The sequence below is a fragment of the Belonocnema kinseyi genome, chromosome 6 (genome assembly GCF_010883055.1).
Source record: "Belonocnema kinseyi isolate 2016_QV_RU_SX_M_011 chromosome 6, B_treatae_v1, whole genome shotgun sequence".
Classification (NCBI taxonomy): Eukaryota; Metazoa; Arthropoda; class Insecta; order Hymenoptera; family Cynipidae; genus Belonocnema; species Belonocnema kinseyi.
Window position 1 is genome coordinate 18,545,288 of NC_046662.1, and position 26,902 is coordinate 18,572,189.

The 26,902-nt window shown below is 28.5% G+C and overlaps 1 protein-coding gene across 3 annotated transcripts in view; it reads left to right on the forward strand.

The window, feature by feature from the left end:
• Positions 1-26,902, forward strand: part of LOC117174453 (diacylglycerol kinase 1) — a 367,927-nt gene that overhangs the window by 143,321 nt on the left and 197,704 nt on the right. For all 3 annotated transcript variants that reach the window (XM_033363593.1, XM_033363595.1, XM_033363594.1), the window contains exons 2-3: positions 19,959-20,090; positions 24,391-24,479. In XM_033363593.1, coding sequence (XP_033219484.1) covers positions 20,027-20,090; positions 24,391-24,479 — 153 coding nt within the window. In that variant the 5' untranslated portion in view covers positions 19,959-20,026. The remainder of the gene's footprint in view (positions 1-19,958; positions 20,091-24,390; positions 24,480-26,902) is intronic.

A 26,902-nucleotide genomic window follows, 5' to 3' on the forward strand; every position in this document is an offset into this window, starting at 1 on the left:
TTTTTGATACCGAATTTGAATTCAGCGCCCCAAAATCCATAGGAATACGTGTGTCTTGTTACCAGATCCGCACACTTTTTTTTGTGTGGCTGTGAAATTAATAAAAATATTGCGAAAATTTTGAATAATATTTGTAAAATTAGAAAGAAACCCATCTTACTTAAATTTATTTATCAGCCTTTCAAAATCCCTTAGAAATTTTTCAATTTTATTACTATATCTTTATACATCTTCATATTGGTTTAAAAATTTTGAAATCCCTTCAAATTTTTATTTATTTTTTTATTTTTTTCAAATCTTCCAAATACCTTTTCAAATTATGCAAAATATTCAAACAATTTTTTTAAAAACTCTCTCAATGAAAAAAATTGCCATCAAATCTTGCAGATTCTTTTTGTACATTTTTTTAAATGTTGTAAAATTAAAAAAAAATTTAACATAGAAAATCATGTAAAATTGGTCCAGAAATCTTACAAAAATTTATTTACTAGTTTTGAACCTTTCAAAATCCTTAAAAATATTAAAAATTTGATTAAAAAATCTTTACAAATTTAGCTAATTCTGTGTAATTTGTATATCATTTAATTTGAAAACATAAAATATAGATCGTTTAAATTTAAAATTGTTCACTGACAAGAACTTTTATTATTAAATCATAGGGGCAATTTTTCGATATTCTATTTTTAAATATTGTCTAATTATGAAGCCCTTGAAATTAAGTTTATTCGAATCTTCCAATTATTATTTAGAATGTTACAGAACACATAAATAAAAATAATGTGTTTCTGTGAGATTATATTTTTTTAAATATAAGCGAAGTCGGATCGAACTGGAAACAATTTTCTCAAGTGAAAACTTATTATAACTTTTAAAGTATTTCATCCAAGTTTGATAGTGTTCACAAAACAAATTATTTGCTTGTAATAACATACATTTATTTTACCATTTCAAATGTATTTGAAAATCCTTAATACTTTGAGTGTTCTGAAAATGATATATTTTCTAAAATTGCTTGAATTAGTGTAATTTTCTCATATTTGAACTCCACGGAACTATTTTCAAAAGCGAACAGCTTAGTTAATGGCAAAAGCTGCAGTAAATATGCTTGCTATGAGTCGAGTTGAGTGCAAGTTCATTCCAGGTATGAATTATTCACGTTTCATTACCCTTATGTATTTTGAAGTTTTCTATCAACTAAAACTCGTATTATTTTCTCTATTTCAAAATCAAAGTTTGCATGAATTACTTCAGAATTTAAGAAATATTTACAGTATTTTGATTTTTCTCTTATTTCGGCTTATTTTAGGTTTTCAATACCTAAATCAGTAAAATCTCACTGATTCTGGCGAACATCCAGAGAAGTGACATGGAGGTGGGGGGGGGATTCGAAAATGTTATACACATAGAGAGCTATGGATAATTGAACTGGCCAAATTATAATAAATAAAAAAGAAAATTAATAGTCATTTCTCAGTTAACAATCATTTTTCTGTTCTATTTTTATCTAAAAAGCATAGTCTCTTTTTTTTAAATATCTTCATTTTTAAAAAACGGCCATATTGTTATTTACTCGGAAAATTCGCTTTCAGAAATAAACTGTGATTCACCAAACGACCCGATTGCAAGGCATTTCAAAAGCTTTCAAGGGAATTTATAAAATTCCAAGGATTTTAATTTTAATTGAATAACAATTATAATTTATTTTTAGTTTTATTTTGTATTATTAAAGGGTTTTTTAAGTGATTAAAGTGACGTTCATGGGAATCCAAAGAATGTTTTAAATTTGAAGTTACTTCAGAGAATTTGGAAGATTTCAAAGGATTTTTATATGATGATTTTAAGTGATATTTTACGGACTGCAAAAGTTATAAAGAAATTGCAAAAATTAAAAATATGTCTATAATTTGCAAAAAATGTCACAAAAATTAAACGATTTCATAGTATTGCAAACATCTACAGATAAATTAAAATATTTCGGTTAATATGCGTTTTCTCTAAATGTCCTTGACTTTCGAAAAATTCGAAAGGATTCGATAGGACTGACTAGATTTTAGGGCCTTGAAAAGATTTCAAGGTATTTTAGAGGATTTCCAAGGATCAAAAATGTTTCGTCGAAGGATTTTCCAAGAATTTTATAATATTTTCGAGGATTTCTGTAATTCTAAGGGATTTTAAGGTGTGTCAATACGGCATTCTTAACAATTTCTCACAATCTTAAAGGATTTAATAGGACTTTAAATATTTTCAGAGATGTCAATGAATATTATTAGATTTCATCTAATTTCGCGAGATTTCAACAGAGTTTCTATTATTTTAATGAATTTTAAAATATCTTTGATAAATTTCAAATATTTAAAGCGATCTTAAGAAAATTTAAAAGATTTTCATGACTTTAAATTATTTAAAAAGATTCCCAGGAGTTCTGAAATACTTAAAAAAATGTCAAGTTATTTTAAAAGATTTCAAAAGATCCGGAATATTACAGGGCATCTCCAAGGTTTCCAAGGAAGATTCGAAAGATTAATAATAGAAATTAAAGAAATATCCAAGGAATTTCCTGATTATAAGGAATTAAATAAATTCTATGCGGTTTTATAGAATTTAGAAGGATTTGGAAGGATTTTATTGGACCTAAAAGGTTTTTGAATTCTTTTAAAGATTCCAAGGGATTTTAAATTATTTTTACGGATATAATAAGATGCATGAGGATTTTAATAATTTTAGGGGGTTTTAAAGGATTTCGAAGGATTTTCAATATTTCAAGGTATTTAAAAAGATTTACAGAAATTTGTAAACGTTTAAAAAAAATGTAAAGGTATTTCAAAAGATTTCAAAGGAGTTTAAATATTTTAAGGTATCTCCAAGGAATGTTCAAATGAATTACAAGCTATAAAAGGTATAAAAGAATATAAAAGAATAAAAGGCATTTTAATTATTTTAAGGAACTAAAAAAAAGTTCTATGTGTTTTCAATGAATTTCCTAGATTTTCGGTAGTATTGGAAGGATTTTATAGGACTTCTCAGGTTTTAGGATTTGTTAAAAGACTCCAGAGGATTTTAAAGGATTTTAAGTGATTTAAGCGGATCTAATGGAATTTTTCGGGTTTTTAAAAATTTCATTGAGTTTCAATGAAATGCACAGATTTGAAAACGATTTTATAATATTTCAAGGGGTATCAAAAAGAATTTCATTAGATTTAAAGAATTTTAATAGTATCTGCACAAAACGTTGCGAATGCTCATTTTAATACAAAAAGAAAATTTTAAAATTAAGAAAATTCAAAATAAATATTTCCAACAAATAACAACTATGTTAAATTAAATGGACAAGAATAGACTCAGCCAGACACGATATCAGTACAATTAAAAACATGATGATTGTTCGGAAAACGAAAATTCAAAACTTGTGAGAAAAAAAAAACGTTTTTATGGACTTTTTTAAATACTTAAAATTTGCTTTGTATTCCTTCAAATTGTTTTGAAACTTGCAAAATATTTTAAAACTCTTGAAAATTGTTTAGAAACTTCTATAATGCACTAAAATCTTTAAAATCCCCAGAAATTGATAGAACTTTCTTGGAATTTCGTGAAATATCCTAAAATCTTCAACATTCTTTGACATCCTTCGAGTCTAAATTCTTGTGAATACATTCTTAGAAATTTTATTTAAATATTATAAATTTCTTTGAATTCCATGAAGTTAGATAAAATCTTATGCCAATTCCTGAGATTACTTGGCATTGTTTTAATCACTTAAAAAATTCTTTGAATATTTTAAAATATCCTATAATCTTGGAAATGCTTAAAAATCCTTTAAGCTTTTGATAATATTTGTAAATACCTTCAAGTATTAATAGTCTTTCAAAATCCTTGAAATTATTTGAAACCTCTTAATTCTGTCGAACAGATTCTTTGAAATTTCATAAAAATATTACAAAATTCCTTGAAATCCTGTGAAGTTAAATTAAATTTGATGACCTATGAAATCCTTGGAAGTTTTGTGAGATCCGTCTAGGAATTTCTTGAAGACCGCATGGAATTTTTTTATATCCTTCAAACCTTTCGAAATTCCTTGAAATTTCTTAAAGCTTTTGGAAACTCCTTGCAATCTTTTAAGATACCTTAATGTCTTTCTAATCCTTTGAAATATCTTCAAATCTCTTCAAATTCTTGAAATCTATTGAAATTATTCGGAATCTTTCAAAATATCTTCAAATCTTGAAAATCTTTGAAAATCCACTTAAATTTCTTGAAATCTTTTCAAACATCTTAATTTAACCCAATAAACTTACAAAAACGTTAAATGATCTTGCATTAGTAGTAATTAAACAAATTTGCTTCTATGGATGTTATATTTCACAAAATGGTGGAAAAACTCGAAATACTACTCTAATTAAATCCATATAAAGTCTTTATAAAGTTATTAGAATCTATTTATTATTATAAAATTACTAAACTCTAAGATATGAGAAATTGTAATATTTTTTCGAACTCACTCCCCCTAAAAAGCTGTTACATATATTATTGATAACTTTTACGAATGCTCCCAGGAGTTTGATCTAAATAAATGAAATTTTCACTATTTCGAACAGTACTTCAGGTTTTTACTGATTGAATCAATGGATTTTCACTAATTCCAATTCAGTTCTTTGAAATCAAATATCATGAATTTATTGAATATAAAGCGAGAGGTGGTCTGAAAAATAGGTTAAACAACCACCGCAGGATCCCCTACATATCTCTCAATTGTGTATAGCTATATGTAGATTAATTATTATTTGAACACGCGAAATATGATAAATTTTCCTAACTACCTCTCGTTATATATACGTGAGGAATTTCCATGCAATGTGAAACTTGTCGCTTTTAGTGGAAAGAGACGACAAAATCCCAACTCTGAAAAATAGACCGCAATATTCTCGACCTCGAGCGCGGTAATTACTTAAAAAAAAGAGAGGAAAAATTTTGATGCGCTAGGAAAATTTTTTCCCTTAAAGTGAAGCAGTTTAAAGCAGTGCCGAGAAAATATAAGAAATATTATGCGAAATAAATTTGAGGCTTACAAAGTCTTATTTCTTTTATTAATTTCTTAATGAAAATCATAGAGAAGAGGCAGATAAATTGAATTATTTCAATAATCGCATTGGATCTACCATTTTGAATTTTAAATGTTGCACAAAAGATTCGGAGTCAACAAATTATTTAATAATTTTTACGAATAGATAATATGTGGCTGGAAAAAAATTTCACTCATGTTGCGTCCTTAAGTGGAAAGGGCGAAGCTTATTCAGACACGATAAAAAGAAAATTAAAAAAGTTGATATCTTCAGAACTATTATTAATCAAGACTCTAATTAAAAAAAGCTTCCATTTTTGAATTAATTAATTAAAAATATTTTTAATTAGAAAGCATGTAATTTTCGAATAATTAAACTTGAAAAGAACAATATATTGGAAACTTTTCAATTTTTGACGGGAAAAATCACATCGACTTTTCTTTCAAAAAAATTATATTCTTTAGTGAAAAACCCTATTCAATCATTTTCAATCTAATTTGATAATACATGATGGGGCATTTAATAATTATATATTTACAATCTATAATTTTTAAACTTAATAATTTCATATTTAATTATTGTAAATTGTTTGGCTTAAATTCTTGAAACTTTTAAATTTAATAATTTTATATTTGAATATTCTAAATTGTTTGGTTTTAGTTTTCAACTCAAAAAATGTATGGGTTTTTAATTATTTGAAAACGGAGAATACTAAGTTTAAAGACCTTATTAATGCACAATTTTAAGTTGAAAGGATTTTTAATTCAACCACTTTGAACTAAATGCCTCTAGAATAAATTCAAAACAATAAAGAATTATGACAATAATTTCTCAAATTCAAGTCTTAAAATTAAGTAGAATTTAGAATGAGACATTAAAAGTTAAATTATATTCTATTTAAAGTTGTTCGAAAATATTAAATATTTTTAACTTAACTTACAATAATTCAAATTAATTTTCTTAAAATTACGCTATTTCTAGCATTGGAATTATATATAGCAATCTTGTTTTTTTTTAATTTCAATTTAATATATTAAAATTGTCCGATTTTCAGTTAATGATTTAAATAAATGAATCAATAAAAATGTTTAAAATATTTCATTGGGAGATTTCAAGAATAAATAATATTTTCAATTAAAGTGTTAATAATAAAATGATTCAAAATCAAAAATTTAAAGTTAGTGTTTAAGTGATTGAATAATTTCTTTAATTTTGAATGCTAAAATTTTAATTTTTCCATTTTGTAAGTTTTCGTTTTGCAATTAACATTAAAATGGTTTAATTTCCAAAATTATAACTAACTAATTTTTTTTTCTTCTAGTGAATTTATTGTGCGATTTTATAAAAACTTGTCTAATTTATTGCAATATTAAATTATAATTGTTTTTAGCCAAGTCTAATCGTCAGGACAGTCCATACATCTATGTACGGAATTACGAATTGGAAATTATTCAAATTCAAACATTTTAAAATCTTTTTGCTAATTCCTTTGGATTTTAAGTGATCCAATTTTTGAAATACGAATATATAGTTTTTTCACTGTGAAATTTGCGAATTAAAAATAAATTTTTTCACTTTTAAATGCTTTAAATTATAAATAATGCAATTTCAACTCCTTTCTGAAGAAGTTGTGAAAGCTTCTATTTGAAAATTTTTCAATTTTCAATCGTTCAATATTATTTTTTTAATTTCAAACGCTTTCAATTCGAAATTATTATTTATTGTTCCAACATTTGTTACACTCAATATTAAAAATTTGGCTAATAATAAATTAAAATTTTTTTTTATATTTTTAATTTTATGATTTTTGGAATTTATCATTTTCAATAGAAAATGTTCCACGGGTCAGACTAAAGTTATTACTGAGTACTTGGAATAATATTCCTCTGCTCGATTTCCATAAATTATTTTTATTATATTCAGTCACTGTACTGCCATTCTGAATTTTGAATGTTTAACAAAGTATTTTAAATCAGAAAATTATTGAATAATTTTTATGCACAGATAACACGTGTCTGACAAAAAAGTGAAATGACTACTTACGTTAACAGTGCTACGCACTCTTAAATTTTAAACTTTTATATGGAAGGCGTAAAAAAGGTTTGATTCAAATTTTTACATTTAAACGCTCAATAATTTACACTTACAACATTAGCTATTATTTTTATTGCTCTAAATTAAAGAATAATTCAATGCAAATTTGTCGAAATTGTATCATTTTAAACAGTTTTAATTTAAAAAACATTCAAAATTGAAAGATTACAATTTTTGTTAATCCAACCATTTTTTAAATTAGAAATTAAATTATTTTACTTTTAAGTCGTAGAAAATGTTATATTTTTTATTCGTTCTTTATTAACCAAAATTCCATACTTTTACTTACAATTGAAAAATTTTAAGTGAATAGTTAAAATTGTAACATCTAAAGTCTCAATTCAGGGGTGGTCTGCAAGGTCCCGAAAAAGAAACTTGACATTATAAAATATCTCAAACTATAGAATTGCTGATACCAGAAAATTTCTAAATCTAAAAAATTGAAAAACTTATTTTATTTTATTATTTAACAATTGCTTAAATTCGTTAATATTATAAACTGTCGATAATTTTATTTTTCGCGATTTTCAGGTCAAGTACTTTGTTAAAAATTCATTTTTTTGTTAAAGATACATAATTTTAGTTGAAAATACGTCTCTTTCAGGGAAATTATTCTGTTTTTGGTAGAAAATTAATATTTTTTGGTTGAAAATGTAAATTTTTGGTTAAAAATTAATCTCTTTTGCGTGATGACTCAACTATTTTATCAAAAATTGAACTTCTAGTACAATCCAACTTTTTTATGTTAAAAATTAAAATCTTTTCTGAAAATTCAGCTGTGTGGTTGAAAGTTGGGCTAATTTGTTCAAAATTAATTTTTTTAATTGAAGATTCACCATCTTAGTTGGAAATTCATCCTTTGATTGAAAGTTCAATACTTTAAATGTTCCAGTTTTAACGTTAAAATTGGTAAATTTTTCAATTTTATATAGATTCAGAATCGTCTCAAATTTTATTACTAGAAGTGCAGTTCAATTTTAAAATTAATCAATCAATTCGTATTTACAATTACTCCTATTTGTCGTATTTCCTTGGCTCTTTTTCGCAATATTAGAGAAGAAAATCCTCAATGCAAAAATAATTTGCCTACGAAGCTCGCCAAATAAGCAGATTTATATTTGTTAAGGTTGTAAAAAAATGAAAAATGGAAAAGATGACGTGCAGAACGGAAATATAAACAGAAGTCTCTTGTCGTAAAGAACGAAGAAAAAGTACAGACACTACTCCGTGTGGATTACCGTCCAATTTCATTTCAATATTTCTTTTTTAAGCAGAAGGATACAAAAGCTGTGAAAACTGTATCAACGGTTTTATTGTGGTTTCCCTCGGAAAAATAAAGACCAAGGAAATGTAATTTGTTGTACCTTACTCGGTTTCAATAGAATAGGTGAACTTATCCTCAATTCTGTGAAAAAAATAAACATTTTTGAGGATTAAATAATAATTAAATTTCTGGAATAATCACCATGAACGATCATTTTTTTTAACAATTGTGAAAACGAAAACTATTTTTGTGCTGAATAAATATATTTTATATTGTATTTAGAAAGATCGGATCGAGATAGAATTTTATAGCCTACTAGCCGAAAACAGACTGACCATTTTAATCAAGGTAAAATATTAAACTGCAAACTAAAGTATTTAACGTGGAAATCATTTGAATTTTGAACTTTTAAATGTTAAGGTTGAAAAAATAATAATTCAGACATTTATAATTCAGATACTTGATAATTAGCACATATAAAATGAATGTTTAACACTTTTGAATTCAATAAACTTAAATTAAATGCCACTAAAATTAAAATATTTTAATTGTAATCTGGAATGAATTTCTCTGTTCGATGAAATTGACCTATTGCAATTCAGAAAAATAATTAAAAACAAAAATTTCTTTCCTTTCCAAATCAAAAAAATTTTAAGAATAAAAAAATGTTCTTTTCCAATCCACAAATAATTAAAAACAAAATTACCTCTTTTACAAGTCAATAAAAATAAAAAATAAAAATTTGCATCTTCTATTGCAATGAAGATGTTATAAAAAATGACCCTTTTAAAATTCAGAAAAATGATTGATCATAAAAACTTTTCTTCTTCAATGCAATACAAATCCCAAAAAGAAAAAATGGCCTCTCCCTATTCAGAAAAAATAACTATAGCAAAAATTTCGTCCCTCTTCAAAATCAAAAATAGTTATAAAAACAAAAAAGGGCCTCTTCCAATTCTGAAATAATTTAAGAATAAATTTTCCCCCCTTCTAACTATTGAAAATAAGCAATGTCCATCTACTGAATCAATATTGAAAATAAATCAAATAAATTCAAGATTGAAAAAAATGTTATTCTCTTTAAGTCAATAAAAATGAAGAATTTGTGAAGAAATTAAAACGCAAATTATCTTCCTTCCAACTCTATAAAAATTTCAAAAACAAAAAAAAGCTAGAAATAAAAATGCTAGAAATTAAAAAGTCTCTTCCGATCAAAAAAAATATATTAACCGAAATTTTGACCTGTTAAACTCAATAAAAAAAATTTTTGACACAAAAGAAGTGACTTTTCCAGTTTATTAAACTTCGAAAACCAAAATTTCCTCCCTTGCAACTCGATAAAAGTCTTAAAAATGAAAATAATTTTCTCCTCCAATTCAGAAAACAGTAAAAACCAACATTTTCTTCCTTCCAACTCGATACAAATTTAAAAACAAAAGAATGTCCCTCTTCCAAATCAGAATTGAAAATCGAAATTCGCTTTCTTCCAGCTGAAGGTAGATGTCCCACTAATCGGTTAGATCCCAGTAATCGGGACGGTCCCAGTAATCGTGAGTTTTGAGGTGTAAACGTCACAATTAAGTATTTTCCGCATAAAATTACAATCCTAAAATATTTTCAAGTAAGTTTGGACGGTGCTTGATGTTGAAACCAAATTCGTTTTTTTTATACAAATAGTGCTCATGGGTAAAAAAAAAAATATTTATATTGCCGGTAGCGATGAATCACGAAACGTGGAAAATAGCTTAACATTTATGTTTGCAAAGGCATTTCTTTGCTTAAACTTTTAATATGTCAAGAAATTACTTGACAGAGACGAAAGTTATTTTTTTTTTGCAATAAAAATTTATTTTTGTTTCATAAGATTTAGTAAAATCTTCATTTAGTACCTTTTCATTCGAAAAATATCGGTCACTATTATAGGGACGTTTCAAAAGCATAGTTGCTCGAGTAATCGTGAACGGTCACGAAGGCTAGGACGACTCTGTCAACATTTTATTGCCATGTTTTATTACCAATAACAACTTAATTAATTTCAAAAAGACGTGAAATGAAATCGAAGAACTGACTTGTTACTGTGAGTAGTAATCGTAATATAAATTAGTGCTTAAAACTGAAAAAAGGTGATGTAAAATATTGGCATGTCTTTAGTGATTTTTTAGTTTATTATCATTTTTCAGTGAAATGAATATTTATTGAGTAGTTTTTCATTAGCTAAAATTAACCTATACTGCATAATATAAAGAAAAATGTGTAATAGATATATAATTATTGAAAATTTTTATAGTTTGGCAACGTAACTCATACCCTCCAAGACGACATAATTTTTTTAGTCACTGCAATTTATCAAATTTCGTCATTGTGTTTATAATTTCTGTTGCAAAAAAGTTAATTATACAAATTACCAATCTGTACATTTTTGGACCCCGTGTAATTATTTTGTGCCAAGCCATTTTATAGAAAATAAGTTAGGTTATATGACCTTATAAAACTCAATATTATTTTTCAAACTTCATTTTAAAAAGGAAGGCAATTCAAGTCTACTATAGTGTAAGTATATATTTCGATTGATTTTTGAGACCACTTCATTTCTTATAAATTAAATATTAATTTTATTCGGCAATATTTTTAACTGAAATGAAAACTAAAGATCTGAAAAGAAAATTCGTTTTTATTATGATTAATTATTATAATATCCGTCAGACGTATTTCTTCTCGGAGGTTTCAATCAATATAAAACTAATTATACATCTTTCATTTCATCAAAGTATATCGGTGCTTTTTTACTTTTACCTGTTTATAAATACAATGTGGTATTAAATATAATGTAAAACAATTTTTATAATATTCCAGGATGTTTAAGGCTTCAATAAGTACCAATTATTTTTTAAATAATCTTTCCAAAACAATTTTTTAAATATTTGAAGTCAATGAAACCTCTTATGGTCCCGATTACTGGGACGTTTACCTTAATAAAAATCTTGAAAATAAAAAAATTCTATTCTTTTAATTCAGAAAAAATTAAAAAAGGTTTTGTCTCGTTTAGAAAATCTTGCAAACAAAAATTTTCTGCTTTTCAACCTGATGAAAATCTTAAAAATAAATTCCTCTTTCAATTTAGAAAAAAATAGAACAAAAATTTCCGTTCTTTCATCTTGATAAAAACCCTAAAAACAAGAAAATGTCCCTTTTTAAATTTAGAATTGAAAATGGAAATTTTTTCCATTAAAACTCAATCACAACGTAAAATAAACAACATTTTCTTGGCTTTAACTTAATGAAAATGTAAAAAACAAAGAAATATCCCCTTTCAATTCGGAAAGAAATAAAATACCAATATTTCTTAAATTTCTTTTAAGAATAGGATTGTGAAGTTTTTATTTAAACACCAAAATTGAACATATGTAGGAAAAAATTGAAAATCATTTCTAACATTTTTAAAGATATTTTCATCGAAAAATAAATCCTTTTCAGTTTTTCCTTCTTTTCTTCTTCTTCCACAGACTTTTTCTTGTTTTCCCGACAAACCGACTTTTTCCGAGAAAAAAAGGAAAAATAAGTAAACCCAGGCAACGGCGCGTGGTTTCCTTATCACCTCCAAACTTACTTTTTCGCTTCGCAGTTTCCACTTTGTATTACGGTACAGAAAAGTGTCAAAGTAGATTTAGGTCAAGTGCTGTTAAGGGAAAGGTATGTTTTAATTTTTGCATGCAGAGTTAAAGTGCTTCTTTCGGAAAAGATTAATAAAAGTAAAAAGGCACAAAATTAATACCTATACTTTCATTTTTGATGTAGGTAATTATTTTAATTCGCATTAACAGTTATTACATAATAAATATAATATTACAAAATAAATATAATTATTTATATTTTTTGCTCTATTTTTATTATTTTTATTTTTATTAAGTATTCCCATTTTCTGTTTTTTTTCTGCTTAATTGCGAACTGAATTTAAAAAATCCAGTTACAACATCCAAATATTTTTGGTTGAAAGTTAACTATTTTGTTGAAAATTCATGTTTTCGTTAAAAATTCAACAAGTTTGTCGCATGTTCGTCTTTTTGGAAATTGATCTTTTTGTGATAAGAGTCGAATTTATTCTAAAACATTTGACTTATTTGATTGAAAACTAAACCTTTTCTTCATTCATCCGTTTTCTGTTAAAAATTTCATCTTTATTGGTTAAAAATGTAACTGTTTGGTTATCAGTAAATAATCTGTTTTATAATTATGTTTAATTAATAATTCGGTTTTTTCTTGTATATCTTTGCTTCAAAATTTTCACAAAAATGAAATAGCAGTTTCATAGATTAATTCAAGAAACAAGATCAATTTTCTTCGCAAATAGACGAATTTTTAATAAAGCAGTAACAAAGTTACTGTTTCGTTTGACAAATTAGTTCAACTTTAAACCAAAAAGTTGATTTTTTAACTTGAGAAATGGATTTTTAACGAAACATGTAATAGTTAATATTAAAATGAAGAAAGATTTTAAATCAAAAACAGTTATATTCAACTTAAAAAAATGATTTCTCAAAAAATAGTTTAATCTTCATCCAAAACAGAGTAATTTTCAAGCAAGCAGTGGCATTTTTAACCGAAAGGATGAATTTTCAACCAAGAGGATTCATTTTCTATGAAAAAAACAGGTAATGTTTTCAGGGAAGAAAATTCAATTTTAACAAAAAAATTAACGAAATTTTATCAAAATAGTTAAGTTTTCAACCGAAGAGATGTATTTAAATAAAATGATGAATACAAAAAAATTAGTTTTCAAACAAAGATTTCAACATCCAAACAAGGATTTTTTTATTCTACTAAAAAGATCAATTTTCGACCAAATATGTAGTTGAATTCTCAACCAAAGAGATGAATCTTCAACCAGAAGAGTTAATTTTCTACAAACTAGTTTAGCTTTAATTTGAGGAATTGAATTTTTTATAAAAAAGTCTACTTTTTAACAAAATAGATGCATTTTCAACAAATTAGTTTAGTTTTTATCTGAATGACATAAATTCTGACATAAAAATGTAATGGTAAACTTTAAAAAAAAATTTTAACCAATTATAGATGGATTTTCTTTTTGGGATATAAAAATTCAGTTTACATATAATTGAATAATGGGAAGTTTTAAAAAAAAAGGGAAAAACTCTGCCCGCTACGCGGACACATTCTCATCGTGGGCTGCGCCCGCGGCCCACAACTTTCGGCTCGCCTAGGCCGTGCGATTGTTGATTCTTGCGCTTCGCGCTCGATTTTGTATTTACCTCACGTTACGCTGTCATCACATATCTCGTGCTTCGCATTCGATTTTGCCTAAAATGTCAAGTTTTCTACATTATGCTTAACACATTTATATCAAATATAATACATTTTTATGTACCTTTGTCTGAGATTGCGTATTTAGGTATTGCAAAATAAAGTACACTTTGTATTGATCATGCTTGCTTTATTCTTTGTTTTTGATTTTGCGTTAAAGTTTATTCTTAGCTGCGCTTAAACATATACCATTTCAATAAATTTATATCATTACAATTCATAATATGCATGGAAATTGAAACATTCTTATTCTTATTGCCTTGTTTTTATAATTTTTTTATTTTTAAGCTTTTGTTTTACAATTAAAGAAATACTACGCTTCCTATCAAATAAATATTCGTAAAAAATTTGTAAATCTTTTTTGGTTGAATTAATTTGGTCTAACTTATTATCGTAGCTTTTATTGTTGTAAACAAATATAATTTTGTTAGTTTTGATGTTGTTTTTCAAAAATAAAAAAACGACTTTTTTTGCGATCAAAATTTGAACTTTCGATTTTTTGTTGGCAAATTTTACAAAGTTATTTAATCAATCTTGTAGGTCCTGAAAAAATGGACGTTTTTCTTCTCTTGACTTTTTCCCATATCACGCTTTCGACACTTCAAATATTCATTTTCGTTTGTTTTTTTGGATTTTGAAAATGCCATAACTTTGGTGATTTTTATTTTATGAAAAAAAGTGATCAGGATAAGTTGTTCGTGTTTTGACCTACTGTAAATAGCTGTCGAAAAAATTTTCCAATATTAAAAAAAGATGATCTCACAAATTTTCAAAATGCACTAACTTTTTAAAATTTCTTCAAAAAAAACTGGTTAACAAACTCGTCCTTTTTCCTTATATCCTTATCAATGTGCCAAAGCACAATATAATCGAATACTTCTTTCAAAATTCACCGTGTTTACAGACTATAACGACACCTATTTTGTTGAAAATTCTTCTTTTTTGGTGAACTTTACGTAGACCTATCTATTTCTAAATAAAGCTGATTGGTCGAGAATATTTTCGTTGGGTGAAGTTTGGCGCAGCACAGGACCGTGCTTTGTATCGCGACTGCCCCAACAATGTGACTTATCGCACTTTTCAGAATTGATTTATTTATAATTTATTTGATGATAATTTATTGTAAATAAATGTAAAAAATGGTGTAGCCTGTGTAGTTTTTGGGCGTTGTCAAGACGTTTACATGAGAATATGTTTTTATACGTAAGTAAAGTTATTGAATATAGTAAAATAAAAAATGTTCCAACAAAAACAAAACCTCAAAATATTAAGTTTTGTACCTATGTAATACAAATGATTATTTTTTATGTTATAGAAATATTGTTCAAATTTTTGACAGTTCTTACATTATTTTTGAACTCACAAAGCGATTATTATTGTAGCATTTTCAATCTAATTTCAAGAAGAATTCAAGGTTAACAAGTTTTTAAAATAATCTATCTGAAACAGGTTATTTCACATGAATGTTCTTTCAAATTCAATTTATTATAACTACAAATTTCTAATGTATTGTTCATCTTTTTTTTAATTAACTGTACAGAATATTTAGGCAATACCCGGGGCCACCAAATCACTTGACAGAGTCCTGAAATAGATAAAGGCAGGTTTACGTCTCATATGTTTTTTCTCTCTCTAGAGCCCATTTCAGTTCTCCCCAAAGCGTTACCGGTCCATTTCTATATGTCGATGCAAGTACATCGGTACACTCGAGTCGCGGTACTGCGAACATTTAGCGCAGGTCCGCCCTCAATAGTGAGAACACATGAGGGACCCCCACTTCTGCGACTATTCACTATGTTCAAATCTGTGTAGATGATACGTGAGTATCTGTGTACGCTCATGTCAACTTTTTACCTTCTGAAAGCATATAGTGACGTTTTTAATCGTTATTATTAAAATTATTATAATGAATAGAGCGAAAGAAACGTGGAAAGACATCACAAATATAAAATCTTCCGCCGAAAGTACCGAATGTATTTGATTGTGAATTAAAATTACAGTGAATTGTATATTTGAAAATATCATCAAATGTAGAAATGAGCAGTGGGGGTTATGGGGATATATCGTCGTTCTCACTATCGGGAAAAAAAACGTACTAAATAGCGGGAGTTCGCACTACTGAATTTCGCAGTACCGCGACTCGAGTATACACATTTTTCAGGACAGTGAAAAAATCTTTTTAAAAGTCGAATTGTAAAAAAAAACAAAAAACAAGAAAACAAGAAAGAGCAATTCGGGATTTCATAAAGCTCTAGAGATTTCAATAAACAAAATTTTGAAAAGTTTAATATTTTTTAAAGATATAGATCGTTACAAATCGAATACTTTTAAGACCGTGTAAGTCTATGGTTTTTTTTTTCTTCAAAATTTTTAGATTCTAATTAACATAGAATATATATCTGGAAGATTATAAGAGCATTACGAGACAAATAGAAGGCTGAAAAGTGGAGAATTAAAATGAAAAAATCGTTTCTTAAAAAAGTGGAATGTGCATTACTAGTTTTTGTGGAAAATAGAAAATTTGTAAGCCTTATATTATTCTTGGAAAAGTGTTTAAGAATGACTCTTTCTGATAAAGAAGGTATGGATCTCGAAACAGAAAGGGTACGTGGATTAGCGTTCGCAGATGACAAGGTTGTTATGACAGAGTCAATCGAAGACTTGCAAAGAACATTAATTACGGGCATGTTGAGAGAATGCCAAATGAACGACTAACGAAACAAGTGTATCAAGGTAAAGTAAATGGCAGCGTGCCCAGAGTCAGACCGCGGAATGAATGATTAGAATATGTGAATGAGACCTTAGTTAGAAGAGACATAAGCAACCTGGGTCGGAGCAGTGTTTCGGAACGAACGTGTTATTTAAATAAATAACACGAGAATTCTCGATCAATCTAAAAATTGTATATCCCTTCCTCGCATTACTCCCTTTCCCACCGAGTGAGTCACGCCTGCCCCGGAAGGGAAATAGCTTAATGGCTAGATGCTCGGACTTCAACTCAGAGGTCCGGGATGCGATTCCTGAGCCGGTACCTCTGGAAATTGTTCTATCTACCTTTATAGAGTTTCTGGTGGTTCGGAATCCACCTTAAGCTGTAGCTCCCTCCATCGTGTACTTGACTGCAACCCAGTCCGGCAATGATGGGGTAAAAACCAGGCTTTGTCCAATATGTTGGGGCACACTGCTCTCATCAGATCACTTGATTGCATTATGAAAATGCGTCCGTGACTGATGATATATACCGGGACAGCCCCGTATTAAAAAATAAAAATAAAATACAACTATAACCAAAACACCCTTAGACATGTTGGACAGTAAAAATCTTTAGCCTGTGAAGACATTTCCATACTAACTCTGGTAATTTTTTTTTTATAATAAAACGGATTTTAAAAAATTTGACAAATTCATGGTTATGCCCTGCAACCCTTCATATCTGAAATCTTCAAAAATATTTTTGAATCCTCTGAAGAATGTTAGGAGAATGATACTTACAGGAGCTTGAAAGTAAATAAACTTAAAAAATAAATAGTTCTTTAATATATTAATTTCTTACAAAAAATTATTTTTGTCTTTAAATTGAAATAAGAAATAAACGGAAGTAGATCATATGTTAGCTGGTAAATAAGTCCGTTTGGTTTTTGTATACAACTAATCATTATTCATTGCGAAGCGAAAACAAAGCTTAATTAATTACATTATTTCAATTTCTCTCAATGACCTCTTGTCATCTCTTTAATAACATTCTTTATACCGCGTTCGTAAAAAGTCTAGGGCTTTACGATGAAAAAACGAATTAGGTGAAAAAAAAATGGTTGAGCCTTGAACATGATGTTTTGCCTCATCCTCCGTATTCACCTGACTTAGAACTCTCTGATTTTTATTTATTTCGATTGTTACAAAATTCCCTGCATGAAAAAACCTACACTGATAAATAGACCATCAAAAATCACCTAAATCCGCTTTTCATCGAAAAGCCCCAGACTTTTTGCGAATGCGGTATCATGTAGTTGGTTAAAAAATGGAAAGAGGTCATAAAGAAAAATTAAAATAATTTAATTGATTAACCCCTTCGTTAGCAGAGAGAATTCGACAAAAGGTGCCCAAAATGACAGAAAAATTTGTTATCTTGAAAATTTGTATCCTGGGGTTTTTGGGATCGCTGAATCTGAATATGAAGTCAAAATTCAGAAATCTAAAATGGTGGATCCAATATGACGGACGAAAATACAAAAAACGGCTTGATTTGGATAACTCTTAGTATTCACGGGTTTTTGGGGTCGCTAAATCCGAAAGTGAAGTCAAAATTCTAATTCAGCGATTCCAAGAACCCGTAAGTACCGAGATTGATCCAAATCGAGCCGTCTTTTTCGGTATTTTCGTCCACCATATTGGATCCGCCATTTTGAATTTTCGAATTTTCACTTCAGATTCGTATTCAGTGACCCCAAAAATCCCCGAGTAAGACTTGAATGCAAACTCGGAGTAAGTGAAATAGGAGAAAAGAAGATTGACGCATTTTGCGTCAATGCCACACAGGGCACGGAAAATGTTGACGCATTTTGCGTCAATGCCAACGAAAGGGTTAAACTTTGTTTTTTTATGCAATAAATAATGATCAATTGTCTACAAAACAAACCAAACGGACTTATTTTATTTATCACTTTTGTTAACATTCACGTTCATCCTGCTGTAATCGACGATGAGTAGCTCTAACCAGGAGAAAGTTTGCAATGCATGTGAATCTCATCCGTCACTGAATTTGACTCGCACAACTCCAGCTTCGCGATTCGTGAGAGCTTTACTACCCTTTCGATTTTCCACTCTGCTCCATCCTCTCTCGCTTTTCAAAAACATGACAGTAAAAAAGATTCAGCCGTCACGCTCCATCATATCAGCCACGCTGAATAGATAACGAAGACAAACGATGAGTATTTCATATTACACCATCACAAAAAGCCAAGTTTAAATGAATTTTCACTTAAATTAGCGTTGCTTGTCTACTAGAGTAGCCCAAAAAATAAAATATTCTGTTTGTTTTTACTTCAGCCGCCTCCCCCCTATTTTTTTTTTTTTTTTTTGATTCGTTGTAAAAATAGAGAAAATTAAAAAATCCTGAAAGATACAATATTTATGACAACGTCGAATTTCTGGATAAGAAAGTATTAGGAATAGAAAATTATGGAGATGATAAAATTGAGGATCCGAATGCAATAAGGGGACGAAGGCTCGAAAATGAGAAAATTTATTGTCCAAACGTCTCGTGATAACCAAATTTTAAAGTTAAAATACACTCAACTCACGTTTTAAGAATGATTTTGAGGACACCCTGCAAGAAGCCTCAATAGGGCCGTGTGAACCATTTATATTGGATTTTCTCCGTGGTAACAAATATTCTTTTTATATAGCGATTTAAAAGAAAACTCCAAGTTTGGTCTCGAAGATCAAATGGTATTCAAGAGATAACATATTTCTGTAAAATGTCTTCTGTGAGGTTCCTGCTTTCTCTTAACTTTCAAGCTCATACATCTCTTTGAACGAAAAACGCTGTCTCTTCTTTTCCGTCGCCATTTTAAAAAATCATAACGCAACCAAAATAGACCCGAAATCGAGACACTTTGCTAAACACTGAAAACAAACTAATGCATATGCTGACAGCTGATGCAATTATCTGCTGAGGGTACTGCCGTTTTTAGCGCTACGCTACTGGTGGCGAAGCATGAGTGGCAACCGTCTCTCGACTCCGCTAGCTGCGTTAATTGCGTGAGCCAGTAGTTCTACGAATTCGGAAACCGGTGGTCCCGCAATCGGGAGTTGAGTGTAATTGGATTTTTTAAATATATGCTAGTAGAAAATCAGAAGGCGGAACTTTTTTTATTTAAAGGTTTTTCAGATGAACCATTTTTATAATAAAATTAAAAAACTGACAACCTTTTTTCCCCAAATATAATTATTTTTTAATATTAATTCATCTAAAATTGAGACCGTTCAATAAACATATAATTTTAGTTTCGCCGACAAAAAGTGTCGAGGGAAGTTCAAAGTTGAAAAAAATTCCAGTAAAGAAATTTGTTCCTCACAATTCAGGAATTCAGAAATAGGAATATCGTTGCTTTCGAGAATAACATTTTTTTATTCGCAGTTATTTATTCATGAAATATTAATGTTTTTTACTTATTTCTATCATTCTTCAAATTAATAGTGAAAAAAATATTTTATTGTTGCAGGTGACAAAGACTCTAGAGAACATATGTCTGGGTCTATTTCTTCCAGATCACGTTAAACGGAAGTAAGAATGTCCCTTCATTGGGAAAAACTTTCCCCGGCCGAGTTTCAGCAGCTGCAAGACTTAGCAGCTTGTAAGTAATTTTCTGAGGAATAGAAATGTTTATATTTTTAATACAAAAAGGAGAATCTCGTACTTTCTTAACAGAGTGGCCCTGAAAAACGTCATTTTCTTCAACCTTTTATTTTTAACAAAATCCTTGAAAATTTTACAAAAACATGAAGATTAACAAAATAGTAAAATTTTTTTCCAAATACTAGACTTTTCTACCTACAAACATGAACTTTCAACTAAAAAGTCGAATTTTCAAATAATACAAATTAAACCTTCTCAACAAATAGTTAAATTTTAAAAAATAGTTTAATTTTTCAAATAATTAAGTTTTTAACAACATAGTTGTTTTTCTAACAAAATAGTTCACTTTATGACCTACAAAGATAAACACTCAACTGAACCGACTTATGAACCGGAAGTTTGAAAAGTAAATTTTAACTACAAAAATAATTTTAAAAAAAATGTCAACCAAGGAAATGGATTTTCAATTAAAGAGATGAATCTGCAACTTAAAATTAAAAATTTACAAAGTAGTTCAACTTTAAACGCATTCAGGCAAATTTTAAATCAAAATGATGATTTTTCTATAAAAAAGAGACGAATTTTAAACCAGCCAAATAGATGCATTTTTCAACCAAAACGATACATTTTTCATGAATGAAGATTTTTTAGTCAAGAAACAAATGAAAAAGTTCGTATAAATTGTTAAACTTTCCAGCCAAAAGACAAATTTAAAAAATGCAATATTTAACCAAAAATAGAAGTTACAGTTTCATTTAAAAAATATTTATTTTAACTAGGAGTTAATTTTTAACTAAATTGATGAATCTTTAGCAAAACCATTATTTTAAACAAAATGGTTCTATCTTCAACCAAGTAATTGAATTTTTAACCAAAAAATATGACTTCTCAACGAAAAATTTAATTTTCTACCAAAATGGTTGAATATATAAGCCACAGAGAGGATTTTTAAACAAAAATGTTGAATTTTCAACTGAAAAGTATGACTTTTAGAAAACTTTTGAATTTTAGACCAAATAATACAATTTTTAACTAAATATATTAGTGATGTGGAAAATTACGTCTGATTGTGTCTTTCAGTATTTCCGGTAAATCATGGTAAGTCCCGCTAAATTGCGGCTCAAGTCACAGAAAATTATCAGAAATTTTAGGAAAATTTCACATGTAACTCTCGGATTGGCTTGGGTTTTTGGATGTTTGGGATTGGTTGCGAACCCGAAATCCGATTCGGTCTTATCCGACCCGTCTGTTTCAAGAATTTAATATTCCTGCACACTTCTAAAAAATATAATCGTCGGAAGAAAGTAACTAAAAAAATCATAAATAAAAACCAAATAAAGTACTCACACAAATATTACATCAGAGTGATCGCAAATTTCCGTTTAAAAATTCCCTATCTTTCTGCAGATCAATTTTTTATTTTCCCTGACCATTAATATTCAAATCACAACATTTCAATCTTTTAACATTTTTAACATGTGATCTTTTATAAAAGGATTAAGACAATTTGAATACAAATATCGGTTAAACTTTCTTTTGTTTTTCCATAACAGACACGCGTTTTTTGAAAGACGCGAAATTGGCTAAACAAAACTTAATCACTCTAAAAAATATCCTGCAGCAAACTTTATTCTTAATTTTTTTCTCTGAAATGAAGGCACATCCTCATAAAAATTAGGATGTTCGACGGCCCAGACTGTCAACTCTTGCGTTTTTTGGATCGCTGAATCCGAAGATAGCTCTTGTTTGATTCCTAACCTAAAAAACACACTTTTTTGACCATTTCACAGCCCCACAAAAAGGTGTGAGTAACAACGGACCAGACTAGTCAATTCTCACATATTTTGGATTGCTGAATCCGAATCCGAAGTCTGAATTATAAAAATTCATATCCCTATAAAAAAGTAGGATGTCCGACGGACTAGAATAATGAATTTTTACGTGTTTTAGTTCGCTGAATGCGAGTTCGAATATAGCTATTGTTTCCTTCCTAACCGCAAACAAAGTGCAAAAAACTATTTTCCGACGTTAGGAAGAAATCAAGAGTTAACTTGGGAATTCCGAATTTAGATTCAGTGATTCAAAATACGTAATAATTTACTAAACTGCTCCATCGGAACTTTCTTGAGATTAAGGGCATGTGATATTTACAGTTTCCCCGGCTTTTTTCCACAAAAATGAAAATTTTTAAAAACTGAATTCGGGGATGCTATAAAATATCATAAAGGACGTCCCCGGACTCTTTTTTTGAGCGATAATAACAAAAAAATTTATTGTGCTAAATAAAAATTTTATGCACATGTATTATTTTGAGGTTACGTCGTTTTTCATCTCTGCCTTTCCGATAATCTGGAAATTATTTATGAAATAAACTTTTTTGATTGCCTGCAAAAAGGGTTAGTTCCAGGAGATTAGTTACTATGTTTATTTGCAAGTCCAAAGTTTTCGGGCAAAAACATTGTGTAGTTTGGAAGTAACGCACAGGAGAATTGTAACATACATAACCTCCAAATGTACATACGTTGTTAGCAATATCAAAAAATTTTTTGAAAAAAAAAACACAAATAAAGTGTGTGGGGACGTCCGTTAGCATGTTCGCTATCATTTTCCAAATTTTTAAGACAAAATATTGATTATTCTAGAAAAAAAGCCGTCGGAACCTAAAACTGGTAAAATCGATACTAATTCCTAAGCGCTATGCAAATTAATCAGATTTTGCTAAATTAAAACTTTTTTGAATTAAGCCAAAAAAAAGTGTGTGGGGACGTCCGTTAGCATGGTCGCTATCATTTCCCAAATTTTTAAGACAAAATATTGATTATTAAAGAAGAAAAGCCGTTGGAACCTAAAACTGGTAAAATCGACAATTTTCTAAGTATCACATGCCCTTAAGGAATTTCGGAGTTGGGAAGAAAACAAGAGTTAAAATTCGGAACTCCGAGTTCAGATTCGGGTCCAGCGACCCAAACTACGTGAGAATTTACAAGCCTGGTCCATCGGACATTCTACTTTTTTTGAGGGGCTGTGAAGTTTTATAATTCCAAATGAAATATCCTTGACAGTTATGTAAACTACATATTATAGCAATTTTATTTTAAAGATTTGTCACTAGCAGAGACTCTTTCTTTCATTCATTCTAAAGGACTAATAATATAATTAACTAGAGAGATTTCTTGATATTACAATCATTTGTGAAATGTCAACTTTAAATGATGTTTTTCTCGTTATCCAACCACCACCTTCTTCAATTGTTTACCCTCCGTTTTCTCGTTCCAAATGATCATCAATTTCAAACGTCTTATCGGTTCTAATAGACTTTTTCTCCTTTCTACTTTTTGCACATATTTCTCATTTTAGTCTCTTTCTCGAATCGTTATTTTTGGTACTGCCAACGCAATTTTTCTAAAGGTAGCATTATTTCTTCAATCTTCTCTTAGTAGAGTGTACCAAGTCATAAATTAAGTAAGAAAAATAACAAAAAACAGAAGTCTGCATTTAATAGTAGATTCAACCTTGCATCAAACTTTGAATAGCTCCTTGCGATTCTTTCACAGTAAACCCCAGGAATAAATTTTATCTTTTGTTAGATAAACGTGATGTTTATTTAACGAAAGATACAATTTATCTGAAAAAGATGAAATTTATCTAAAAAAAGATAAAGTTTATCTAAAAAAAAAGATAAAGTTTATCTGACGTAAATGTTTTTTTGACGTAGGTTATGTGCAGACGGCTGTGTCAATTTTCACAGACAAAATGTCCTTCATAAATTTCAAAATTCTCGCGGTATTCAATTTTAAATATTCTTACTTTATTTCACTAATTTTAAACCCGAAAATCACTCACCTACACTTACTGAATACACAGTCTGCACTTTGGTTAGATTATACCAAATAGTGTTTGTTTAGAATTTTTGAAGTCTACATCAGAGTCGACAGAAAACTGAAGATTTGTTGAACAAAAGTAAGGGACTGAAGTTGGCTGAGGGTTCTTACTCAGACATCTTCAGTCCCTTACTTTTGTCTGACATATAACCTATGTCAAAAAAATATTTATCTCAGATGAACTTTATCTTCTTTTCAGATAAATTTGATCTTTTTTTTCAGATAAATTTTATCTTTCGTTTGATAAATTTGATGCAACGTTTTTATCTTTTTGAAAGATAAAATTTATTCCTGGGGTTTACTTTGTTAATATCTTTAAAATGCAGTGTTTAATTACCTCTTTTTATCTAAGACTTTATGAGAGAGAGGAAAAATAAAATATTAATTTATATAATAATAGAATTGTGCTTTTTGCAGACTCTACTAAAAAGCTTCAGGATGTTCTCACTGAATTCTGTGGCACTGCCACAACACCTGGTAGTCTTGCAAAATATCATCCGGATGGGGTAAGTTTTTTCTTTTAATCTTGCAGATTTAATACCAAACGCATACAATATTTGTATGTAAAGGTTAATGATTAGCATGAATATTTACTTGCCATGGAGTATTTGAAACACCAGAGTTAGGAATTGTTGTTATGGAATGTGAAACTGATTACTGACCTTTGACCTTTGGACGTTAATACTTTCTACTTGACATTTGAACTTTATGGCTAGACCCTACGCCTATGGCCTTGCATTTGTCCTCTGATCCTTGCTCTATAGCTCTTTACAATTCATGCCTGACATTTCACCCTAAGAATATTATCTTTGGCCATCAACTTTGACCATCAACTTTGACCATCAACTTTGACCTTCACGTTTGACATTCACCTTTGAACTCTGACCTTTGACTGTTGGCTCCTCAAAAATGACGTTTGACCTTTTTTATTAGACACTTGGCGTATACTATCTAACATATGACCACCGACCCTCAGCCTATGGCTCTTCACATTTCATAATTGACATTTCACCCCCAAAACCTTCACCTATCTATTCTTCTCATAGTAATATTTTTTATAGTAGTACGAGAGAATCAATTTAAGAAATAAAACAGACTATAATTAAAATATTGCAGTGTTTTTCTAAATATTTCAACCCCCTTTCCTGTGTAAAATACCGCAAAATTTGATCTGAACGCCGCACATGCCCCCCTCCCCGTTTTCAAAGCCAGTGTGTGACAGTGGGGCCACACGGCAGAAGTAAAACTTTGATAGATTGATTTTCAAATTTTTCGTGAGGAATCATTATGAACTTTAAAGAGATCGCTTAAAAAGAGAGTGCAGAAAGAGAGCATGCACAGGTTTTCCTTCAGTGTGGCAGTAGTAGGGATATCGACAGAGAAGATATGGACTATAGAAGATGATTCCCTTAAAAAATCTAAGATTCAGTATATAAATGATAAATATTTCTATTTATGTATCACAGGCTTCTCCTTCTTTTCCGTTTTTCTTGTTTTGCTCTTGTGAACTGAATGAATGGAACCTGATAAGGAAATCCTACTTTTCTGGTTAAAAGTTAATTTTCTTTGGTTGAAAGGTCTAATATTATATTTATGGTTGAGAATTTATTTTTTGTGATTAGCATTTTTATTATTTGGTTGAAAATGTAATTATTTCGGTGAAAGTTCAACAATTTTGTTGAAAGTTTATCATTTTGGTTTAAGATTCTACTATTTGATTGAAAATTCATGAATTTTGTCGCCTTTTCTGAGAGAAAAATTAATCTTTCTGCTTAAAGTTTATATTTTTGGTTAAAAATTAAACTATTATATTGAAAATGAACTTTTTTTGGTTAGAAAATTAATCTCCTCAATAGAAAGTTCATATTAGTATTTAAACATGCAACTATTTAATGGAAATTCATTTTTTTAGGATTATTCATTTAAGTTAAAGATTCATTTCTTTAGTTAAAAAATCGACTGTTTTGTTGTAAATTCATTTTGTATATTGAAAATTAATTGGCTGTAATTCAAATGTAACTGTACGGGTTTTAATTGAAGGTGTATATTTTTTGGATGAAAATTCATATATTCTGTTGCAAATTTTACTTTTTAATAGAAAAAGTCATCTTTTTGGTTGAAAAATCCTTTTTTTGATGAAAATTAAGCTATATTGTTGAAAATACGTTTTTCTTCTTGGTTTAAAATTATCATGTTTTCACATAATTTTTTAACTGCAAATTTAACTATTCCGTTTTTGGTTAAAAATTAAAATACTTTTTGGTTGTAAATTCAACTATTTGGTTGAAAATGCATGTATTTTGCTGAAAAATGTTCTATTTTGGTCGAAAATTAATCTTCTTGGTTGAAAATTCTTGTTTTTGTTATAATAACTATTTGGTTGAAAATTCGTTTTTTATTTTGAAAAATAATTGATTTTAATAGAAATGTAACTGTTACATTTTTAGTTGAAAATATATCTTTTTGGTTGAAAATCAATTTCTCTGGTGGAAAGTTAAACTATTTTATAAAAAATGCCTTTTTTAATCAGTTTAATTAATTGCAAATTTAATTATTTCATTTTTAGTTGAAAATTCAAATTTTTTATTAGTAAATTCATATATTTTGTGGAAAATTTGTCTTTTCTTTTGATGGAAAATTTATATCCTAGACTACAAATTGAACTGATTTGTTAAATATTGGTTTTTAGCTCAAAAAGTAATTGTTTATGATAAAAATGTATTTATTCCATTTTTTGTTGCAAATTTTTCTGTTAGTAGAAAATTCATCCATTTTGTTGAAAAAGCAATAGTTTTATTTAAACAGTTTAAATTTCTAGTAGACTTTCCCCTGAGTTGTAATGTCTTTGGACTTACTATTTTTGTTACTAAAAATCTTTCTTATGTAAGATCTTCCAAAGCAGGCCCCTTCTCCCCGCCCTTATGAGAAA